This window comes from Brassica oleracea, chromosome C5 (genome assembly GCF_000695525.1).
Source record: "Brassica oleracea var. oleracea cultivar TO1000 chromosome C5, BOL, whole genome shotgun sequence".
Lineage (NCBI taxonomy): Eukaryota > Viridiplantae > Streptophyta > Magnoliopsida > Brassicales > Brassicaceae > Brassica > Brassica oleracea.
The window spans coordinates 42896456-42918515 of record NC_027752.1 but is presented as its reverse complement, the minus strand read 5'-3'; the positions used below and the strand labels follow the sequence as shown (position 1 = coordinate 42918515).

At 42.6% G+C, this 22060-nt stretch overlaps 2 protein-coding genes and 1 pseudogene across 3 annotated transcripts in view; 2 read left to right on the top strand and 1 right to left on the bottom strand.

The window, feature by feature from the left end:
- LOC106294585 (phenylalanine ammonia-lyase 4) overlaps positions 1-10536 on the top strand; it is a 13809-nt gene extending 3273 nt beyond the window's left edge. The window contains exons 2-3 of one of the 2 annotated variants that reach the window (XM_013730188.1): positions 8037-8684; positions 9273-10536. In XM_013730188.1, the coding sequence (XP_013585642.1) occupies positions 8037-8684; positions 9273-10380 (1756 nt within the window). In that variant the 3' untranslated portion in view covers positions 10381-10536. The remainder of the gene's footprint in view (positions 1-8036; positions 8685-9272) is intronic. The other variant, XM_013730189.1, reaches the window with a different exon arrangement.
- A 602-nt stretch (positions 10537-11138) lies between these two features.
- LOC106292589 (ATPase ASNA1 homolog 2) lies at positions 11139-13614 on the top strand. Its single transcript, XM_013728204.1, has 11 exons — positions 11139-11393; positions 11471-11682; positions 11774-11836; positions 11918-12031; positions 12178-12252; positions 12322-12390; positions 12461-12526; positions 12636-12710; positions 12782-12880; positions 12994-13128; positions 13304-13614. The coding sequence occupies exons 1-11, from the start codon at positions 11210-11212 to the stop codon at positions 13439-13441; spliced, it is 1230 nt and encodes a 409-aa protein (XP_013583658.1). The 5' UTR covers positions 11139-11209; the 3' UTR covers positions 13442-13614.
- Positions 13615-13959: 345 nt separating this feature from the next.
- On the bottom strand, positions 13960-18111 carry LOC106292377 (annotated as a pseudogene).
- Between the last annotated feature and the right edge of the window lie 3949 nt (positions 18112-22060).

The following is a 22060-nucleotide window of genomic DNA, read 5'->3' as shown; positions in this document are numbered from 1 at the left end:
TATGTGGTTATGTTCTTCAGCGAGCAGTTGAGCAGCAGCCCACTCCTTCGCATCAATAACGCTTTTGTTCACAACTTCCCACTCCGTGAAGGTTTTGTTTTCAAAGCACAACTTATTTCGAGCTTTCCAAAGGTTCCATAAGAACCAGGGCCAGACAGGGGTATCACACCCCACCGGAGGCAGATTGGTGTACTTCTTACCATTTGCAAATAAGCTCTCCATGGAGCTATTTGAACCATCCGGAAATTCATAAACTGGTAGTAGGCTCCATGATTGGGAAGCAAAGGGGCAGAGAAGGAAGACGTGGAGATCATCTTCACCTCCTCCACATTTCGCGCAAGGAAATGGAGCCATACCTCTGGTCGCTAGATTGGAACTCACTGGGATTGCCTTTCTTTTGACTTTCCGTAGAAAATCCTTGACCTTGGGTGAAGTATTCAGGTTCCATATGTTCTTTAGCCAATCAAAGGTCTGCTCATTTGTGTGAGGAGGGATCAAGCCAACACATTCCACTCCATAACCCGTTTTCACAGTGTACTCTCCTGATTTCTCAGCTAGCCAGGCAAGGGAGTCGCGAGCAGGGGCAAAGCTTGTGATAATCCTATTAATAATGCCTTCATACTGAGGAAGATAGTTCCTGATCTTTTGGATGTCCCAGGCATTAGTGAGAGGGCATAGAAGCTCACTAACCGTCATCGATACTGCATTCTCAGTTGGTGGACCCATAGGGGCTGTAGGAAAGGAGGAGGAGAGCCAAGGATCCCCCCACACCTTGATGTTTTCTCCATTCCCAACCACCCAACCGAGTCCTTTTCTTAGAACCTCCCGACCTGCCAAGATACTTCTCCATCCGTGGGAAGCTGATGATGGGTTTTCACACTCCATGAAAGAGGAGGCTTTAGCATATTTTCCGAGCAGCACTTGTGCCAGCAACGAGTCTGGAAACTGTATAAGGCGCCACCCAATTTTAGCGAGCATGGCATCATTAAAAGTCTCAATGTCTTTGAAACCTAAGCCACCAGCATATTTGGGCAGTGTGAGAGTAGACCATGCAACCCAACACATTTTTTTATTTTCCGGGTTTGCATCCCACCAAAAACGAGTAAGGAGGGATTGTATTTGTTTGCATAGAGAGATAGGCAACTTGAAACATGACATCGTATAGCACGGTATTGCAGCAAGGACAGATTTGAGGAGGACTTGTTTACCGGCGCCTGATAGGAACCGAGATGTCCAGCTATGCGCCTTCTGTCTGATGCGATCAAGAATTGCCGCAAATATGTCTCTCTTTTTGCGGCCAAAGTTTTCGGGGAGGCCCAAATATTTGCCAATCCCTCCCTCTGCCGGGATAGACAGCTCAGTCTTCACTCGAGCTTTAACCTCACCAGGGGTCTTAGCCGAGAAAGTGATAGACGACTTCAGCAGGTTGATCCGTTGTCCAGATACCTTTTCATAACTCTCTAAGATCGTCTTCAGAGTAGTGACACAGGCGGGTGTTGATTTGCAAAAAAACATCGTATCGTCCGCGAACAATAGATGATTAATCGGAGGACAGTTCCGTGCTACCCTCACCCCCGCCATAGTACCGTTTATTTGCGCCTTAGTACACATCGCTGAGAGGACTTCTGTACACATGATGAACAAGTATGGTGAAAGCGAATCACCTTGCCGTATTCCACGCGAAGGAGTGACATGACCGGAAGGTGAACCATTGATCAGAAAAGAGTACGACACTGATTCAACACACGCCAAGATCCAAGAGACCCATATCGGGTCAAAACCAAGCTGGGCCAGGACTGCTCTAATAAAACCCCACTCTATGCGATCATAAGCCTTGCTCATATCGGTTTTCACCGCCATGGAGCAATATTTTTTCGCCTCTGAAGTTCGGAGATAATGTAAGGTTTCATGCGTAATGAGGACGTTGTCCGAGATAGCTCGTCCCGCTACAAAAGCCGATTGCGTCTTGGAGATAAGATCTGGCAGCAGAGGCTTGAGGCGTCGAGTAAGGATTTTGGCAATGATCTTGTAATGAGTGTTGCAGAGAGCTATCGGTCGATAGTCCGCAACCTTTCGCGGTCCAGAGCCTTTGGGAATCAATCGAACATGAGTCTCATTCTGCTGTGGATGTATTATTCCGGTGACAAAGAAGCTCCTGACATCAGTGATTACATCTTTCCCAATGATATGCCAATAAGAGTGATAGAACTTTGCTGAGAAACCATCCGGGCCCGGGGCCTTTCCTCCATTTATCGACCGTGCTGCCTCCTCGATCTCCTTGTCTGATGGAATTTCTATAAGCCGACTATTCATCTCTGGAGTAATCTTATTAACAAGACAGGCTTGGACTAGAGAGAAGTCAGAGTTGCTGTTTGTGGTGAACATCTCCTTGTAGTAATCTGCAATGACCGAAGAGATCTGAGCTTCCTCAAACACTTCCTCGCCATTCTCTTTTTCTATCACTGAGAGATTATTGAGCGCTCTCCTCTTCCTAGTGGCCGCATGGAAGAAGCCGGTGTTCCTGTCCCCCTTCTTAAGCCATTGAATCCGGCTTCTTTGTAGCCAAAAACTTTCCTCTTCTCTATAAGCAACCAGTAATGTATTAGTGAGAGTTTGGATATGAGGTAAGTCCGCAACTGGCAATGATAGCGCTTCTTCAAGAGCTTGCTGGGCAGATTGGATAACAAGGTTGCTCTTTACATTAGTTGGTGGACCCATAGGGGCTGTAGGAAAGGAGGAGGAGAGCCAAGGATCCCCCCACACCTTGATGTTTTCTCCATTCCCAACCACCCAACCGAGTCCTTTTCTTAGAACCTCCCGACCTGCCAAGATACTTCTCCATCCGTGGGAAGCTGATGATGGGTTTTCACACTCCATGAAAGAGGAGGCTTTAGCATATTTTCCGAGCAGCACTTGTGCCAGCAACGAGTCTGGAAACTGTATAAGGCGCCACCCAATTTTAGCGAGCATGGCATCATTAAAAGTCTCAATGTCTTTGAAACCTAAGCCACCAGCATATTTGGGCAGTGTGAGAGTAGACCATGCAACCCAACACATTTTTTTATTTTCCGGATATTTGGGCAGTGTGAGAGTAGACCATGCAACCCAACACATTTTTTTCTTCTCCGCGTTTGCATCCCACCAAAAACGAGTAAGGAGGGATTGTATTTGTTTGCATAGAGAGATAGGCAACTTGAAACATGACATCGTATAGCACGGTATTGCAGCAAGGACAGATTTGAGGAGGACTTGTTTACCGGCGCCTGATAGGAACCGAGATGTCCAGCTATGCGCCTTCTGTCTGATGCGATCAAGAATTGCCGCAAATATGTCTCTCTTTTTGCGGCCAAAGTTTTCGGGGAGGCCCAAATATTTGCCAATCCCTCCCTCTGCCGGGATAGACAGCTCAGTCTTCACTCGATCTTTAACCTCACCAGGGGTCTTAGCCGAGAAAGTGATAGACGACTTCAGCAGGTTGATCCGTTGTCCAGATACCTTTTCATAACTCTCTAAGATCGTCTTCAGAGTAGTGACACAGGCGGGTGTTGATTTGCAAAAAAACATCGTATCGTCCGCGAACAATAGATGATTAATCGGAGGACAGTTCCGTGCTACCCTCACCCCCGCCATAGTACCGTTTATTTGCGCCTTAGTACACATCGCTGAGAGGACTTCTGTACACATGATGAACAAGTATGGTGAAAGCGAATCACCTTGCCGTATTCCACGCGAAGGAGTGACATGACCGGAAGGTGAACCATTGATCAGAAAAGAGTACGACACTGATTCAACACACGCCAAGATCCAAGAGACCCATATCGGGTCAAAACCAAGCTGGGCCAGGACTGCTCTAATAAAACCCCACTCTATGCGATCATAAGCCTTGCTCATATCGGTTTTCACCGCCATGGAGCAATATTTTTTCGCCTCTGAAGTTCGGAGATAATGTAAGGTTTCATGCGTAATGAGGACGTTGTCCGAGATAGCTCGTCCCGCTACAAAAGCCGATTGCGTCTTGGAGATAAGATCTGGCAGCAGAGGCTTGAGGCGTCGAGTAAGGATTTTGGCAATGATCTTGTAATGAGTGTTGCAGAGAGCTATCGGTCGATAGTCCGCAACCTTTCGCGGTCCCGAGCCTTTGGGAATCAATCGAACATGAGTCTCATTCTGCTGTGGATGTATTATTCCGGTGACAAAGAAGCTCCTGACATCAGTGATTACATCTTTCCCAATGATATGCCAATAAGAGTGATAGAACTTTGCTGAGAAACCATCCGGGCCCGGGGCCTTTCCTCCATTTATCGACCGTGCTGCCTCCTCGATCTCCTTGTCTGATGGAATTTCTATAAGCCGACTATTCATCTCTGGAGTAATCTTATTAACAAGACAGGCTTGGACTAGAGAGAAGTCAGAGTTGCTGTTTGTGGTGAACATCTCCTTGTAGTAATCTGCAATGACCGAAGAGATCTGAGCTTCCTCAAACACTTCCTCGCCATTCTCTTTTTCTATCACTGAGAGATTATTGAGCGCTCTCCTCTTCCTAGTGGCCGCATGGAAGAAGCCGGTGTTCCTGTCCCCCTTCTTAAGCCATTGAATCCGACTTCTTTGTAGCCAAAAACTTTCCTCTTCTCTATAAGCAACCAGTAATGTATTAGTGAGAGTTTGGATATGAGGTAAGTCCGCAACTGGCAATGATAGCGCTTCTTCAAGAGCTTGCTGGGCAGATTGGATAACAAGGTTGCTCTTTACATTATGTTCTTTAGCCCATTTGATGATGCTCCGACGGACAGAGTTGAGTTTTGTAATGACTGAATCGAGAGGGTGATGATTCCAGGCAGCATCCACTAGCTGTGTAACCTCATCATTCTCAGTATATGATCGATTGAATCTGAAAAGCCCCCTGCGTTTTTGCATTGCAGTATTGAGGTAAGTGATCACTGGTCTGTGGTCAGACCCTTCATATCTGAGATACACACTCCTGCCCATTGGGAATGACTCTGACCAGGAGCAATTAACCAAGGAGCGGTCCAGTCTAGACTTGATATGATGAGTGTATCGTACTCCTCTCCATGAGAGTTGATTTCCGGAGTGCTTAAGGTTCCATAGTCCGTTTTGTGAAACAAAAGATCGGAAAGCCGTGAAGGAGCCCTCCCATCGCTCAGGCCCTCCTTCCTTCTCCGAATTATCCAATATATCATTAAAATCCCCTGTCAATAGCCATGCTTCCTCTCTGTTTGCACCCACTCTCGTAAGAGTGTTCCAGAAATCCGCTCTATTCCCTGCCACTGGCTCGCCATAACAAAAGTTACAAAGGCTGATGTTCCTTTGAAAACCACTTCAGCATCGATGAAATGGGCACATGACTCTATAATTTTGATCTCAACCCCCCCCTTCCATAGCAAAGTGAGGCCACCACTCAAGCCCACTGGTGGGATTGAGAAATAATTGGGATACTGCATACTGTCCAGCTTTGACTTGATGAATTCATCGGAGTTTTTTGTCTCCATGAGAAACATGATATCCGGTGAGAGAGTCCGATGTAACTCCTTCACTCTGCAAATTGTCAGAACGTTTCCCAAGCCCTGACAAGCTCATAATTACTAAGGAAGAGGAGGGAGATGGGACCGAAAATCCGCCCCTTCCTTATTAGTCGACGGTATATTCACCGTAATGGGATTACTCGAATCCTGTCTCTTGCGGCTTGAACCTGGCCCCGCAAATTCATTTGCATAGCGAGCTGGGCATAGTCTCCTACGGGGGGGATTCTTGGATCGTGCTGCAATACTTTTTGAGAGGCTTAGTACTTGCATTGGGCTTCTAGCTACCCGTTTATTGCTCGTGGTTTTTGACACCTTTCGCTTCCCAGCTTGTTTGCTTAACGCTGCTGCTGCTGTAGCCTTAGCTTTGTTCCTGTTGCCTGAAACACTTGGGCTTCCTAGGCGCAGAGAGGCCGGAACCCTGGAGCCAGATGCCAAATGTGAGGGTTGTAACGCGGGTTCCACCGCAACTTCCCCTCCATTATCCTGTAATTCAATTACCGGAACCATTGATGTATCTCCACCAGAGAGGCGCTCCATGGCAGGAACTCTGTATTCCTGGGATTGTCCTGACAACCGATCACGAGTGGGAATTCTCTCCCTAGAGTTAGATTGCCCTCCACTGTTGTTCTGATTCACTGGATAGATGATTTGGCCGTCTGCGATCGATCCTCTTGATCCCCTCCTGATCGATCCTCTGGTGGCTGATGCTGCAGGGGTTCTAACAGTTTCATCATGCTGGCTTCGAGGCTCAAAAGAGCCCCCGCTAGGTCTGTTAGAGTGATGCGAGGCAGGGTTTACATGCAGCGAACGAGAGCCTCTATTCTCAGAGTAATGGCGATGATAATCCCTATGGGAGGCAGGGTCTGAAGGCAACAGATGAGAGTCTCTATTATCAGAGTAATGGCGATGCTCCTCCCGATTCGTCAGGGAAGGATTATTTGGGGCAGATTGTTGAGGAGCAGGTCGTCTATAGCCTCGTTTATCATCGTGTCTCTTTTTATCAGCTTCGATTCGCTGGAGAGCAATGGCCTGAGTAATACCGAGGGGTCTATCCTTAGGAGCTCGAGCTCCTCTTGGGCGAGAGGGACAGTCCTCCTCTTCATGAAGGAGAGAGAAACAAGTGAAACAGTGTTTCTCTATCTTTAGGTATTGAAACTCCACTTCTGTAACTTCTTCAGAGGAGAGCAAGATTTCCATTTTCATTTCAAGTGGAAGGAGCCCATTCACTTCTACACGAAACTTTGCTTCTTTGGCGTTTCGGCTTGAGACATGTCCAAGTGCATCGCTGATAGTTTCAACAGCTTTTTCATTCCAGTAGTGGAGGGGGATACCATGGATTTTCACCCAAAAGGATATCTGAGAAGGGAAGTTTTCCGACACCACCGGTTCCCATCTTTGTAGTATCAACATCCATCTTTTGTAATGGTACGGGCCTTTGTCAAGAACCGTTTGAAGCTCGTGTTCTGAATCGAAACGAAACTGGAATTTGTCGAGCCCCAGTTCACGGCCTTCAACGTGCCCTTCCAAATTCCAAACTTGGGGTAAGAAGTCGATAACAGCTCGAGGTCTCTGGAAACGTGGGTTTGTAACCCTACCAATGATAGTGAGCTTGTTTTCCGCTATTAGAGCGGCAGGGTCACTGTCTGGAATGCGAATAGGAGCACGGCGAGTATGCGGAGGTGGCGGGGGAGCGGCCGCACTCCATTTTTCCTTGTCTGAACGAGAGTAGCGGCGAGACATGGTGGGAGTGGTACAAGTAATTCAAGCTGAAAGGAGATTTAGTATAACCAGACCCAGTGTGGAGAGTATCTTAAAAAGATGGTGAAATCTCGACTTTCCAAGGTCAGTAAATGCTGATATAGGTGAGTATCTCAAGTGATTAATGCTATATCAAGTTGTTGGAGGCAGTAATATTAGGAGGTTATAACAACCCAAGATTTGAGAAAGGTAGCTATCTTATCTCACCCATAACAACAGCTCCGGTAGAGAGAGAGTACAGAGACTGTATGAGGCTGAGATGCGAGAACAGAACGGAGACGGCACAGGAGGACCCTGGCTGACCCACCGACGGAGTCGGGGGCTGAACCCGGCGGAGGAGACTGCAGTGCCGGTAGGGTAATTTGTGGGAACTATCTATTATCCGTTGGATATAGCTTAAAGTAGTAATTATTTGAAAATTTGCAGGGTTTTACAGAGGATGTGCTGATCAAGTTTTAGTAATTATTATTGGGCGAATATTTTCGTACTAATATTAGTTAGCTGAATTTGTTTGGTGTTTGGCAATAATAGGTGAAATTAAGTTAGACAAAACTATTAGTTACATGACTTTCATTTCATACACCGAACTTTATTTTAATTTTTGTTATCTAATATAAATATTTTTGGTCGTTTTGAAGATAAATTATAAATTTGAAGGAAAATATTTTTCCTGTGTCTTAAATACTTATTTAGTCACGGACGAAATTAACGGAAACATGCAACATATGATCCCATCAGGTTCTTGAACGCCGGGATATTCGGTGCCGGCGCCGGAGACTCGTCACTCACGCTACCTAAGTCGGCGACTAGAGCAGCTATGCTCGTCCGTGTCAACACTCTCCTCCAAGGCTACTCTGGAATACGTTTTGAGATTCTTGAAGCCATTACAAAGCTTCTTAACAACGAAATCACTCCATGCATCCCTCTCCGTGGCAGCATCACTGCATCCGGCGACCTTGTTCCCCTCTCTTACATCGCCGGACTACTCACCGGCCGTCCCAATTCAAAAGCCGTGGGTCCCGCCGGTGAGACTCTCACTGCCTCTGATGCCTTTAAGCTAGCCGGAGTACCGTCCTTTTTCGAGCTGCAGCCAAAGGAAGGACTGGCTCTTGTGAACGGGACAGGGGTCGGATCGGGTCTGGCCTCGATGGTTCTGTTTGAGGCCAACGTTTTGGCGGTTTTGTCTGAAGTTATGTCTGCCATGTTCGCGGAGGTTATGCAAGGCAAACCGGAGTTTACTGATCATCTAACGCATAAGCTCAAGCACCATCCTGGTCAGATTGAAGCCGCTGCGATTATGGAACATATATTACATGGAAGCTCTTACGTTAAAGAAGCTCAACAGCTCCATGAACTGGATCCGCTTCGAAAACCTAAACAAGATCGGTAATATTTCTTGAATCTCAAGTAACTTAAGTAGGTATGGGCGAAAAATCCAAACCGACGTAAAATAACTAAAACCAGAACCGGACCAAAACTATCAAATACCCGAATGGTTACTATATTTTTGTATATTTATATCTAAAATATCCAAACGAAAACAAAACAAATACCCAAAATATATGATACAATCATCTATATATATATATATAATTTAAAAGTCTGCTAAAATCATTGCAATATATTTAAACTGAAGCATCCAATACTGTTTGAAATATCCAAAAGTATCTCGATATTTATTCAAAAAGTATGAAGTAATCTGAATAGTCTGAAATTTTTATCCAAGTGATCATAATTATACCTGAATTCTTTCCTGATATTCTTTGTTTTGTTATTCGAACCGACCCATATTCCAAACTATCTGAATCGATTCAAACCGAAAGATTGGAGATTTGAACCAAAAAAATTGCCGTTCAACAGTGGATACTATAATCCTCTTAACTGAATTATCTAATATCCGAAATAACCTAACTGAATTTCTAAACTGAAGTTTGAATTTTGGCTTGGTTAGCTACTTTTTTCTTTTCTTTTAAGCTGCAGGTACGCGCTAAGGACGTCACCACAATGGCTAGGACCACAAATCGAAGTGATCAGAGCAGCGACCAAGATGATAGAGCGTGAGATCAACTCGGTCAACGACAACCCTCTCATAGACGTCTCCAGAAACAAAGCACTACACGGCGGTAACTTCCAAGGCACGCCTATCGGTGTTGCCATGGACAACACCCGCTTAGCCATCGCTTCCATCGGCAAACTCATGTTCGCGCAGTTCTCCGAGCTCGTGAACGACTTCTACAACAACGGCTTGCCTTCAAACCTATCCGGCGGGAGAAACCCTAGCCTCGACTACGGTTTCAAAGGCGCGGAGATAGCCATGGCCTCTTACTGCTCCGAGCTCCAGTTCTTGGCTAACCCCGTGACTAACCACGTCCAGAGCGCCGAGCAGCATAACCAAGACGTTAACTCGCTAGGGCTGATCTCGAGCCGGAAGACAGAAGAAGCTGTTGAGATCCTCAAGCTGATGTCCACGACCTACTTGGTTGCGCTCTGCCAAGCCGTTGATCTGCGTCATATCGAAGAGAATCTCAAGAAAGCGGTTAAAGCCGCTGTGAGCCAGGTGGCGAAACGGGTGTTAACGGTTGGTGTTAACGGCGAGCTGCATCCGTCGAGGTTCACGGAGCGGGATGTGCTCCAAGTGGTTGATAGAGAGCACGTGTTCTCCTACGCGGACGATCCTTGCAGCTTTGCTTACCCGTTGATGCAGAGGCTTAGGCACGTTCTTGTGGACCACGCTTTAGAGGATCCGGACCGCGAGGCTGATGCTTCGGCGTCGGTTTTTCAGAAGATAGGAGCGTTTGAGACGGAGCTGAAGGTGGTTTTACCTAAGGAGGTGGAGCGTGTTAGGGGTGAGTATGAGGGAGGGCGGTCGGTTGTGGGTAACCGGATTAAGGAATGTCGGTCTTATCCGTTGTACCGGTTTGTGAGGGAGGAGCTGGAGACTGAGCTGTTGAGTGGAGAGAGTGTTAGGTCGCCCGGTGAAGTGTTTGATAAAGTGTTCTCGGCGATTTGTGATGGGAAGGTTATTGATCCTTTGTTGGAGTGTCTCAAGGAGTGGAACGGAGCTCCGGTTCCGATCTGTTGAAGACAGATTGGAATCGAAGATTCTTAAGTTATCAAACTTTTTTTATTTCTTTTCACAGGATATGTGTGCTTTTATGTTTCTTGGTTCCCAAGACACTGAATGTTCTCAAAACTAAACTCTGTATGATAAATGCTATGTTTTTAAGTATCGTATCAATGTGAAAGAGTACTTTAGGTGAAAGAGAATGGTTGGCAATGCGATGTTGTTAGTTGTTAACAGGGAAAGTAAGATATGCTTTCTACTGTATTTATTAGGGATTATAAAATGAGAGAGAAGCTTGAAATGCTATATGCCTATATATCCATGAGCTATGTTTCTCCGTATCATCCAAAACTAAGATGCTTTGTCTTTATATATGGGGTAGTAGTACAAGATTCACAGATCCCTCTCAAAGTATGGATTCAATATAATGGTGGACATGTTAGGGAAGCCTTCTTTGCCTGAAGTAAAGCTACAAACTAAGAACTGGAGTTGTTAAGGTGAGATTCTTAGAGGAATATAAGAAATCAGAAACAGTGTCTTAATTTTAAATAAAATATTAATCATGCTCTAAGAAACAGAGAAACAAAGTCTGCTCCTTTTTAAGTTTTAACCAACTTTTAAGCTCTCACTGACCTTTGCAGTTTCATATGTTTTTGTGTTAACTTTTTTTCTTGCAACACATATTAAGCTTCTGTTATTATGACCAGAGACGGAGAGACTGAAGTATACAGTTAAAAAGCATACGTTTCTTATCCTGCTTAAAAAAAAAACATTAAAAGTCTTTTATTATGTGTTGGCAGCAAAAACACGTAACAGTTGAAAGAAGAAAGAAGAAGCAGACGCAAAAATGGCGACTCTTTCTTTATCTTCTTCTTCTCCACTATGCAAACCCAAATTCTCTTCAACAACTCTCGTATCAGGAATCGATTTCATCCCTTTCTCGCCTCGACCATCTCTCTCCTCATCCACAATCTCCCCAGCTACTGTCTATCTCTCTGTCAAACAGAATCGCCATAGAAACTCGCTCCAAGGTTTGATTCCCATCGAAACATTGAATCGAGTGTTAAGACTGATCGAAAGGCTTCTCCTTTTTGATTCATGGGTTCAGTGAAATCAGTAGCTAGCCCAGCGGAGACGGTGTCGGAGTTCGACGAGATGGTCTCCGGCACGAAACGGAAGTACTACATGCTCGGAGGCAAAGGAGGAGTTGGCAAAACCAGCTGCGCCGCTTCTTTAGCCGTGAGGTTCGCCAACAATGGACACCCGACTCTCGTTGTGTCCACAGATCCAGCTCACTCCCTGAGCGATTCCTTTGCTCAGGTTAAGTTAAACAAAAAAAAGAAGTTGACTTTGTCGTTATTTAATTAATGAAGAAGGTATATGATTGGTGGTGACGTGTCTCTATTGTTAGGACTTGACTGGAGGAATGCTTGTGCCTGTTGAAGGACCTGACTCTCCTCTGTTTGCTCTAGAAGTATGTGGAGAACAACACAATGTTTGTTTGTAGTTTATGTCTTGGGGCATCTTTGGGTTTTAATTTACAGCTACGCAACAGATAAACCCTGAGAAGGCTAGAGAAGAGTTTCGTAGTGCTTCCCAGATGAATGGAGGCACTACTGAAGTCAAAGACTTTATGGATGGTATGGGACTTGGGATGCTTGTAGAGCAGGTATGTTGTAATAGCATCATGTGTGTGATTCCTGGTGGAATTTGTTACTAAAATGTTTGTGCTAATGGTTAGTCAGTCGTAATGTATTGTTTGTGATACTAATCATATGATATTGACTTTGTTTTTTGGGGGGGGGGTTGATGAAGTTGGGGGAACTTAAACTTGGGGAATTACTAGACACACCGCCTCCTGGATTAGATGAAGCCATTGCCATCTCTAAGGTTTGTTATTCTCTGATCCTTGTCTGTTGATTTTTGTCTCTGCTGATAGTCTCAAAGGGTGGTTCACAGGTTATTCAATTCTTGGAGTCGCCAGAGTATAACATGTTCACTAGAATAGTGTTTGATACTGCACCAACGGTGAGTTTGAAAATTTGCCTTCTTTTTCTAGCAAAGTTACTGTTGAGACAAGTCTTGTTGCTACTAACAGGGTCATACACTGAGGCTTCTCTCCTTACCGGACTTCTTGGACGCGTCCATAGGTAAAATCCTGAAGGTGGGAGGAGATGTCAGATAAAACCATTTTATTCTACCTTATTGTGTTAGTTTGTTTACCAAAGTGCGGATCAGTTTCTGAGACCTTTGTCTCTCTTCTGCATGTACAGCTTAGGCAGAAAATAACCTCAGCTACTTCAGCAATCAAGTCGGTGTTTGGTAAAGAAGATAACCAGCCTGATGCTGTAAGTCCTTGTGTATATTTGTGATGGCACTGTTTCATTCCTTTTAACTTTTTTTTGGGGATGTGAAAAAGGCTGAGAAATTAGAACGACTAAGAGAAAGGATGGTTAAAGTTCGCGAGCTTTTTCGTGACACAGAGTCAACAGAGTTCGTCATTGTCACTATCCCAACGGTAATCTACTTCTTGTTTAAGGTTCTCCTATCTTCTAACACGCATTGACAAATACATTTCCATTTAAAGATAAAGACATCTTAATGATCGTAATGATTATTGACATCCTGAAGGTAATGGCTGTGAGTGAGTCTTCTAGATTAAGTGCTTCCTTGAAGAAAGAAAGTGTTCCCGTCAAAAGACTTGTTGTTAATCAGATTCTTCCGCCATCCTCCTCCGATTGCAAATTTTGTTCTATTAAGAGAAAGGTATATATGTACATACCCACTCACGTAACTTCTCATTAACTTATGGACTCTTTTAAACAGAAGATTGGTCTTTTCTATTCCCAACCAAAGAATCATTGCCCATTGGGGTGGTCACTGATAATCACAAAGAGTGTTTTGCTGTGGTGTCTAAACGTGTGAGAAAATGAACATGCAGGACCAAATGCGCGCTCTAGATATGATACGAGAGGATTCAGAACTCTCTGGTTTGACATTAATGGAGGCTCCCCTGGTCGACATGGAGATCAGAGGTGTCCCTGCTCTGCGCTTCTTGGGCGATATCATTTGGAAATGATATTATCACACATTATTATTGTAAAGAAGAAGCAGGTTCAGTTGCATGAGAGAGTGTTGGTTGATACATTACATATTTTTGGTACAGCCGTACAGATGTTGACATTGTCCTTGGATGAACCAAAAAAACAATGAATATTGCATTTTTTGGGACCAAAGCCTCAAAGATAACTTACATAGTTGTTTTGTTTAGATTGTACAATAAGACCTAAAATAAGCTATTGCTTTAAAATAATACAATAGCAAGGCTGTCACATTTTTACTCTACCAAAAGGAGAGGAGATCTTAACTTAAGCCAGTGTAAATCCAAAATACATTTATTTACTAACTTGAATCTAAAACCCCCTATTTTATTTACAAATATATATAAACATGGACCAGTGCTTGCTTAGTTAGGCTGTACATATAGCTCTCTGTTCATCAGATTCTCTGGTTGTGTTATAAGCCTGAGGTTTACTTACTAAGATGGCTGAGGAGTAGCATTTGCAGAAAAAAAGAACAAATGATACATGTTCATGATCATGACTTGTGACTTTGTTTTGACGGAGTTTTATACACAGAGAAGAAATGTTTTACCTCCGGTGGTGATAAGTTTCTCAACCCGGGCAACGATGTGTTTTCCATATGTGTATCTCTTCAAGGCATTCAAGTGGACTTTGATGCGAGAAATAATGAGTGCAAGACTTTGATCATCGCATGTTTCAAGTACCTTTTGCACTACGTAGTTCCCAAATGGATCCTTCATCATCGCCTACAATTTGTTTCAGCGTTAGTAGGAGACTTCTGAGACAATGCAGAAAGGGTACAAAGTTTTTTATTTTTTTAAGTTGCAGAACCTGAAGAGGCTCGTTTTCATCAGTATAACCAAGCATCTCATTCACTAGGACCTGACGTTCCTCTGGACCCCCAAATGTTAAAACACTTTTCAACAACATTCGAAGCGAACTTCTGTTGGCTCATCGTCACAATCTGCCCAGCAAGCTTATTGATAATTTCTGACCGTTCGTGTGGCTTACCGTGTTGAATGATATGCTACAGCCAGAAGCAAAGGTCAATCATTATCAGGGTGTCCATTTTCATACACCAACAATGTCAATCAAGCATTCAGAAACTTACCTGAATAACATAAGTTCCGTACTGATCTTGAGCTAGAGTGCAAACTGAATGCATGATCTCCTCCATAATGATCCGTTCGGTCTCTATATCATCAATATGCTCCAGTACCCTCTGACGTGATTCAAATGAAGTATACGTTAAGAGTTATTCACCTGATTCTATCACAAATAAACCATAAGGTGTTTATGTATATATCGAACCTGGATCACTCGGCATCCATAAGGGTGTGTTGAAAGAGCCAAGACTTTCCCATAAAACGAGGAAATAATGAACTGTATGCAATCCTGAGGAAGACGCTCTATACACTTCTGGATCACATGATTACCGTTCTGATCATGAACACATTGCAAGACGGAACCATCAAGCTCTTTCACCATTCGAGCTTGCTGCTCCAAATCAACCACCTCCAACGCCTGTAACAATGCCGCAGTTAAAAAAATAGGGGCACACTCAGAAAATCCAAAAGCCTTAATAACTAGTGTCAAAAGTGAAGACAAAAGTGACCTCTAGTAGCCTTAAATGAAGTAATATTAGGTAAGGCAAGGTAAATAAGTACCTGAACTCAATCACATGCCCAACTATTTCTGAAAGCTCCAAAGACCTTGTCTTGTTGTTCTTAAACCCATCTAGTAAGGATGCTTCCGCTGTGCTGCCAATATCTACATGGGAAGATCCCTGTAATCCTCCAAAAGGAGCTTTCAACATCGAGGCAGATTGTGACATTCTCATGTTCTGGAGATTTCTTGAATTCTTGGAAGGAGATGGTAAATGGTTTCCTAGATACATGCTGCCAAGATCATATGAAGGATCAACACTGAGATTACCCAGCTGCTGCCTGTTTTGAGCAAGTAACACGGCTAGGTATTCGTTAGCTGTATCTCCGTTTGACATCCCGAAACTGTTTCTAAGAAGAGAATGATCGCTTGGTGCACCAGTAGCTGATGCCGTATGCCGATGGTGGCTGTAATGGGGTCCATAACTGGAGAGTTGATGTAGCGTACATCCTAATCCTTATAGGTTTTGGTTTTGGATTTCTTTGTTTCCTTTTCCTACTTATCTTATTATTGGTTTTATTTGAGACAAGGATCATACGATCTCATCTCTACTTTGTTTAGGTTTTCTTACATCCATATATAAGTGATCTCTCAACTTTGTGAGGAGACACAACTTTTGAATTATTGATTAATATACTTAGAGCTTTGGTTTTAAACAAACTCTTGAAATCCTTACTTCTGGGCATTCTTTGAGAATTCAAACTTAAGAAGGCTAAGATAGCGGGCATTCTTAGAATTCAACGATATCTTGTGCATTATCGGTTACTACAGATACTTCCGCTCCGTTAAGAGTGAAGCTCAGAAGCAGCTTGATTCATCAATCTATTCAAGATTTGTCTATCCCCTTCCCCAGTCAAATGTGAGTCTGAAACAAAATGATAAAACCATATAGATCAATCTATATCAGTAGTGTTTATGAGAGTAATAGAGATACCTTCAGCGTAGAGGTCAGCTAATGAATTCAACTTGTTATTTACCACATAACCACCAGCTGTGGAGAAGTCCGTTCCATTGATATTTGCATTCTGAATATTGACATCAGATAACCCCAGGCTTCCCAATCTAGAGCGGTCTGAAGTTGAGTAATGACTCGCTGAAGAGGAGGTTCGTTTAGGGATGTTGACATGTTCTCCGTGAGAACCGACCGTAGAAGAAGCACCAAGGCTTGCTCCATAACCACTCATAACTCCACCATAATTTGCAGAAAGCAACTGATCGCTTGGCTCAGTCATAGCAATACTCTGCTGACGCAAAGCCTTCTTATGACCATTGGGTATGTAACGCATGACATCAGAATGATTCTCCAATTCCACCCGCATATGGTTATCTTTTACTTGACTCATCTCTGACATGTTCAACCTCGACAATGTATCCGCAACATCAGTGTAAGATTCTACGCCAAACAAATTATTCTTCTCCACAGGACCACAAACTCTGGTACCAATAGGAGACAGACCAGAGGACGGGGACCGTCCCACTAGATGTGAGTCGGGAGTTCTATTCCTTGGCACAGGAGAACTCATGGTGGACCCAAGCATAGTAGCAGAGTGTAATGATTCGTGGAAAGTGTTGCAACTCGCAGGCCGAGAGAGTTGGCTGTATAACGCTGCGTCTCGGTTGTCCTTTCTGTAAAAGTTACAAATCAATCAAGCAGTCGAATGTAAAATGTAAGATAGATGAGCCAATCCAGTTATAACAAATTGGTTTTAGGTTGGGAGTCCATCTAGCTTAACGGTAAGCACCAAAATGAAAAAGACAATTACATGAAGTATATCAGCGAAGCTCTTCCTTCTCGGTCCAAGCCCTGAAGGATCAAGACGCTGTAGCACATGGCGTCCCTGTGCTACAGCGTTCCTCAGCTCAATCAAATCATTCTCTGCCTGCTCAACACCTGGCTGAACCTTGAAGAGCGATGAAGAGCTGCTATTGTTGTCGGCTTCAACCACATTCTTCCTCCACTCCCCAGTCACTGCTGTGAAACCTCTGAGCGAGTCTCCAATCCTCTCTAGATAGCAACGGATGAGGCAGCCTGGGGTTCGAGTGGTCGTTGGAGTAGTAGTACGAGAGGTACACAGGGTGCCAACGTAACTCGTCGTCGGATAAAAGCTCGACGCGGCCGTTGTTAGTGTTGTTGACGTTCGCAGCGTCTCTAATGTAATCAGAGTTGTAGTGATTATTAATTTATTATCCATGGCTCTTAACAAACCTTCCACCGTCGGCGGCGCGCTTCCGCTTCTGTGCACGTCGACGACAACGTCTGGTTGGGGAAATGATTGGCGGTTACGGTGTTGATGGAGCAGAGATTCGAGCTCCACCTGGAGATCCACATTGGTCATGTTTGATCTCGTATCCATGTAACTATCAGTAAGCATCTCTGCCTTTCATCTGAATCTAAATATAAGACCTAATCAATTCCTGGAGATCGCAGGTCAAAGTAATCACCTCAATGTGTACAAACAAGAGCTTTCGTAGACGAGCGATTATCGTTCTCTCGGTAAACGCTAACACAATGAAGAAGAGCGTGGAAGTCTGAGATGGCCTTCATCCTATCTGCTAATTCATCCAAACTGTCACTTCTATTGGATTCGATAAACTCATCTTCTTCTTCTATTTAATGTCTTTTTGTTATCTTATTAAATTAAATAAAGTAACTTACCTCTCTCTGTCGGAAGTTGGGGCATTTTTGGACACCGTGTCACTCCCAAGTTTTATTGCTTTTATTGACTGGGTCATTCCTAATCATTATTCTGTGCTTGTTTTGTATATTCATTACTAGCTCATTCAAATTTAGGACACCGTCTGAATTTCTGAAAAACGTTTTCTGGAACCTCTGGACTCCTCCGACCAGCTCAGCGTAACGTTTCCAGTTATGCATTAATAAGTCCTTCATTCCGAGCTTTTAGCTTCATTGCCCCCCCCACTCATCCCACTCTCAAGCACTCAATCAGACACATCGATGAACAACACAACTTCAACCAAATCGAGAAGAGGATCTTGATTCTGTGTAAGTCTCAGTTCACAAGCCATTTACTTACTTGCATAAGTTTATAAATGGACGACTTTGATGTCTTGATGCAAGCATGCATACGCATCTTTTCTTACCGATTCTTTGATTTTTAATGAGTGTGGAAGAGTTTATAGTGTTTTTTTCTACAGTCTGCTGCTATTTACTGTCTGTGTTACGACTCAGGGCAGTATAGTGATTAAGTACGATTTGATCATTTTGATATCTTTTTCCTTCAAAAACAGGATTTGTTGAGGATCTCTTAGATATGTCCATGGCCTAAAAAACGGCTAAAGCATTTTTTTACAAATAGTAGATCATGAGGCCAATGATACATAGGTTAGTGGTTTCTCAAACTATATGATTTTCTATATCTCCTATTTTCTAAGCTGTCTACCTACAAGAATTGTTTATAAATCTCATGTATGTATAATGCAGGTCAATCTGGTTTGGTATTACAACAACGCACTTGGAAGGCCTGAGAAGAAGAAATTTATCGCGAGAAAGAAATCGTGGGAAGAGGATGTTTCTTGTCATTTTTTTGTGTTGTTTGTTTTTATAAGATCTCAAAGTGCTTATTAGTGTGGTGTTGTTATTTTCAGGTACCATAGCTCCATTTTAATATCAGCAAGTTTGTCCAGGTAGAATGAATATAGTTCCTCATATATTCTTTATATTTTCCTAATAAATGCATCAATGTTGATCCTCTCTTCTTACAGTCTCCCAGTGCTGCATCAAAACTTTGATTTACCTGCACTATTTGTGTTGCACACAGACTGCCCTCATTATTGCCGTTTTCATCTTCCAGGTGTGAAGGATTCTAAATTCCAGCTATGGCTAATATCAGAGTGATCTTTGATTTTAACCTTGGAATATTTTGTGCAGGCAAAAATAAAGAGGATTTCTCAATAAGATTAGCCAAGAATTTAGAGGATAGGGACCAGAAAATGTGAGCAATCTACTATAAGCACACTCTTGTCTTGGACCAGTGAGTGTTGTGCTTTCTATTTCTGACCGTAAGCTTTCTTTCAAACTTGTGTTATGATCTCAGATTGTGAAGCATGTTGGTAAAGTCTTACACTGTGCTTTTTATGTTAGCTTTTGCCTGAAAATTGACTCAAGTCTGCTGCTTGATAGCTGATTAGTTCAATGTTGGGTTTTGCTTTTGTGATTGAGCTGCAGATGTAAATTTCATAACTTATTTTTTGTTGCTCTGTTCAGTTGATTTTGCATAATGATAACTGCAGTTTCATGGATACCAAAAGGGGCTTCAAAGGCCATGCTGAGCGTCCTTCTAAGGAGAGGATCAAAGAGCTGATCGAGAATGGCACTCTCAAGAAAAGGTGAATTCTTTTCCCTTTCCATCTTCTACTGGACTTTTTTAAAACTCACCCTTTGATTTGTGGTTACATGTACAACATATGCTATCTGAGTGTGACATGGATGGAGCGTGAAATACATAGTGGTGAAGTTCCTCATGCCAAGGATGTAGCCAAATCTTTTGTAAAACCATGTGCCAAAAGCAAGTTTACAATTCTAAGCACCGTAAATTTTCCAACTATGAAAGCAATATCCCATGATTTTAATATCGTGTGGCCACGAATATAAGTTTATGTTTTATATCTCATTAGAAAATTCGATTATATACTATGTGTTCGGTATTGTTTTCATGAAGGATTAGCTGGGTTCCTAAACACCTCCGTAGTTCACTATAAGTAACCATTTGATATCTACTGTTTTTGAAAACTTGATAGATGCGTTGCAACAATATACCTTTTCCATTTATTTATTAACGTTTGTAACCAAAATCATCAGTTTTCAAAGTTGCTGAGAACATTAATTGTCATTATACAATTATAGTTAATAAATAATTAAATATGATATGATTTTTTTCATATTTAGTATAGTAATCTTCAGTGACGTACCATATAGACATGGAGACGACAACAATTTTTGTATCCTTCAGATTTCCAGTCATGAGAACTAAAATCTTATAATACCAATTCTCCAAGATGTCAGATCATGATTCGGAGACAGAGAGCTTACTGAATTCCCAAAGTCCTGTGAAAGCTTCGACGGAGAAATTGGTCCAAGTGAGCGGACAACCACCACAAGTGGTGTTAGTAAATAAGATGAGTGCATTGAACCACCATGCCCCGTTAACAGTAGCCATAGTCCCAATGACTCCAAGTTGAGAACGAACACAAAAACCCAACACACAAATATGTGAACGTCTACAAGTGCCACTCTAGATGCTATTACAATCACCTGGTGGTAACGTAAGTCACTATTAACCAAACATCATTTACCAATAACAGTATCAATATCATATATATATATATACATGCTAGAAAATGCTAGGACAAGCTGCCAAATGATAATTAACTGTTAATGTAACTGATTATTATCTAAATGAAAACTGAATTAGACTAAAACATGTTACATATATACCATGTTCCTGAGCTGGCATTGAGTGGTTGAGAGGAAAAACGAAGGCAAATGCGTAACGGATAGGATGACCCAAGCACTTGAGAATAGGAGTTGCAAAGAAGTACATAGGGAGAAGCAGATTTGGTCTTGAAGCTTCGGGGTCCTATCCGATTTTTTTTTTAAATCTAAATTAATAATATTTTCATTTTGTTTTTTTTTTAGAAAAAAATATTTTGAATTATATATCTATTTTTGATCAAAAAGTTATATATTTTATTTAAAGAAAAAGTGATTAGTTTGGACGCTAAGAGCGATATGTCGCGGCTAATGATATTTGTTTTGAGTCGACATTTGCTACCGTTAGCTATTGTTTTTGTTTCCAAAATAAGCTCGGAATGGAGCTCAAAATCAGTGAAGAAGAATTCCTGGATCTACAAATCCTACAACTATGGAGGTTGGATAGTAAGTTCTGGTTAACTCAGTACTATCTTTCAACAAGTTGACTCAAACGCAGCCAAGTGTTTGGTGATAATGTTGTTAAAGTTGTTTCTGAACTCATGTCTAATACTAATTGTGTTTGAGTTTAACAGCTCAACTATGCAGTGTTCTTTGCTTATATTAGTTTGAGAGAGAAGGAGAACATGAACCTAATGTGTTGCTCAAGCTCTAATGCTACAAAATATGGTGGGGTGAGGAAGATAGAGTCGGTAACTTTGGCTGAGCTTAATTCCTTTGTTTTGAACGCCTCCCCACAGGTAAACACAAGAAGATGACCTTTGCCTCTCTTAATTTACATTGTTGTAGACCGTTGAGTTCCTATGCACTGGGGTAGCAAGTGGCATTGATACCACCTACTGATGGTGCTACATTTCGTGCACGAAGTGTTTTCGCATACTGCAATGAGGCTTCTCCTCCTTCACTTGCGCTTCATGTAATGAGGAGAACACAGTTGGGGTTGTGAGGTAATGTTTTATCAACACAAAATCCTTCCTCCTTCCAGCTTTGTTGATAGTAAACTCTTATGGACATTATATGTCACATTCTGAAATTGTTAATGTGACCGTGTCCAATGCATCTGACTCATCTGAGTTGTAGCTTTTGATACTGTAATAAGTTAGTTGACAAATACTAGGGCTGCAGAGGTCTCCCAACAAATGGTAACACTTACCAACTTACGCACATTTCTCTGTCCGTATTTTATGTAAACTGCATATTCAAGTAACTGAAATATTATCCCTCACCAGAACGCAGGCTCCAGTTGAAGCTTTCTCAATTCAACTTCTCATCCAAACATCAGAGTTCATTTACTATTCTAACTAGCGCCCCAGCCCAACCAAATTTTGAGAACCAAGTCAGTACATTAACTTCTTTATGCTCTGTCGGGAAACTACGGATGTTTTTGATCATTGTTTAGCATTGTTAATGCGCTATGGTGGCAATGACAATCCTGTGATTTCATGTCTGGTGGTGGAGCTGTGAAAAGAAGTCATCCATGTGAGAACATGAGGGACTCGGA

What these genes read in the sequence shown, in the direction of transcription:
- LOC106292589 (XM_013728204.1), top strand. Translation starts at nt 11,210, where the DNA reads ATGGCGACTCTTTCTTTATCTTCTTCTTCTCCACTATGCAAACCCAAA. An exon ending in CCATAGAAACTCGCTCCAAG is followed by an intron (nt 11,394 to 11,470) that starts GTTTGATTCCCA and finishes TCATGGGTTCAG; the next exon opens with TGAAATCAGTAGCTAGCCCA. An exon ending in CCATAGGTAAAATCCTGAAG is followed by an intron (nt 12,527 to 12,635) that starts GTGGGAGGAGAT and finishes CTGCATGTACAG; the next exon opens with CTTAGGCAGAAAATAACCTC.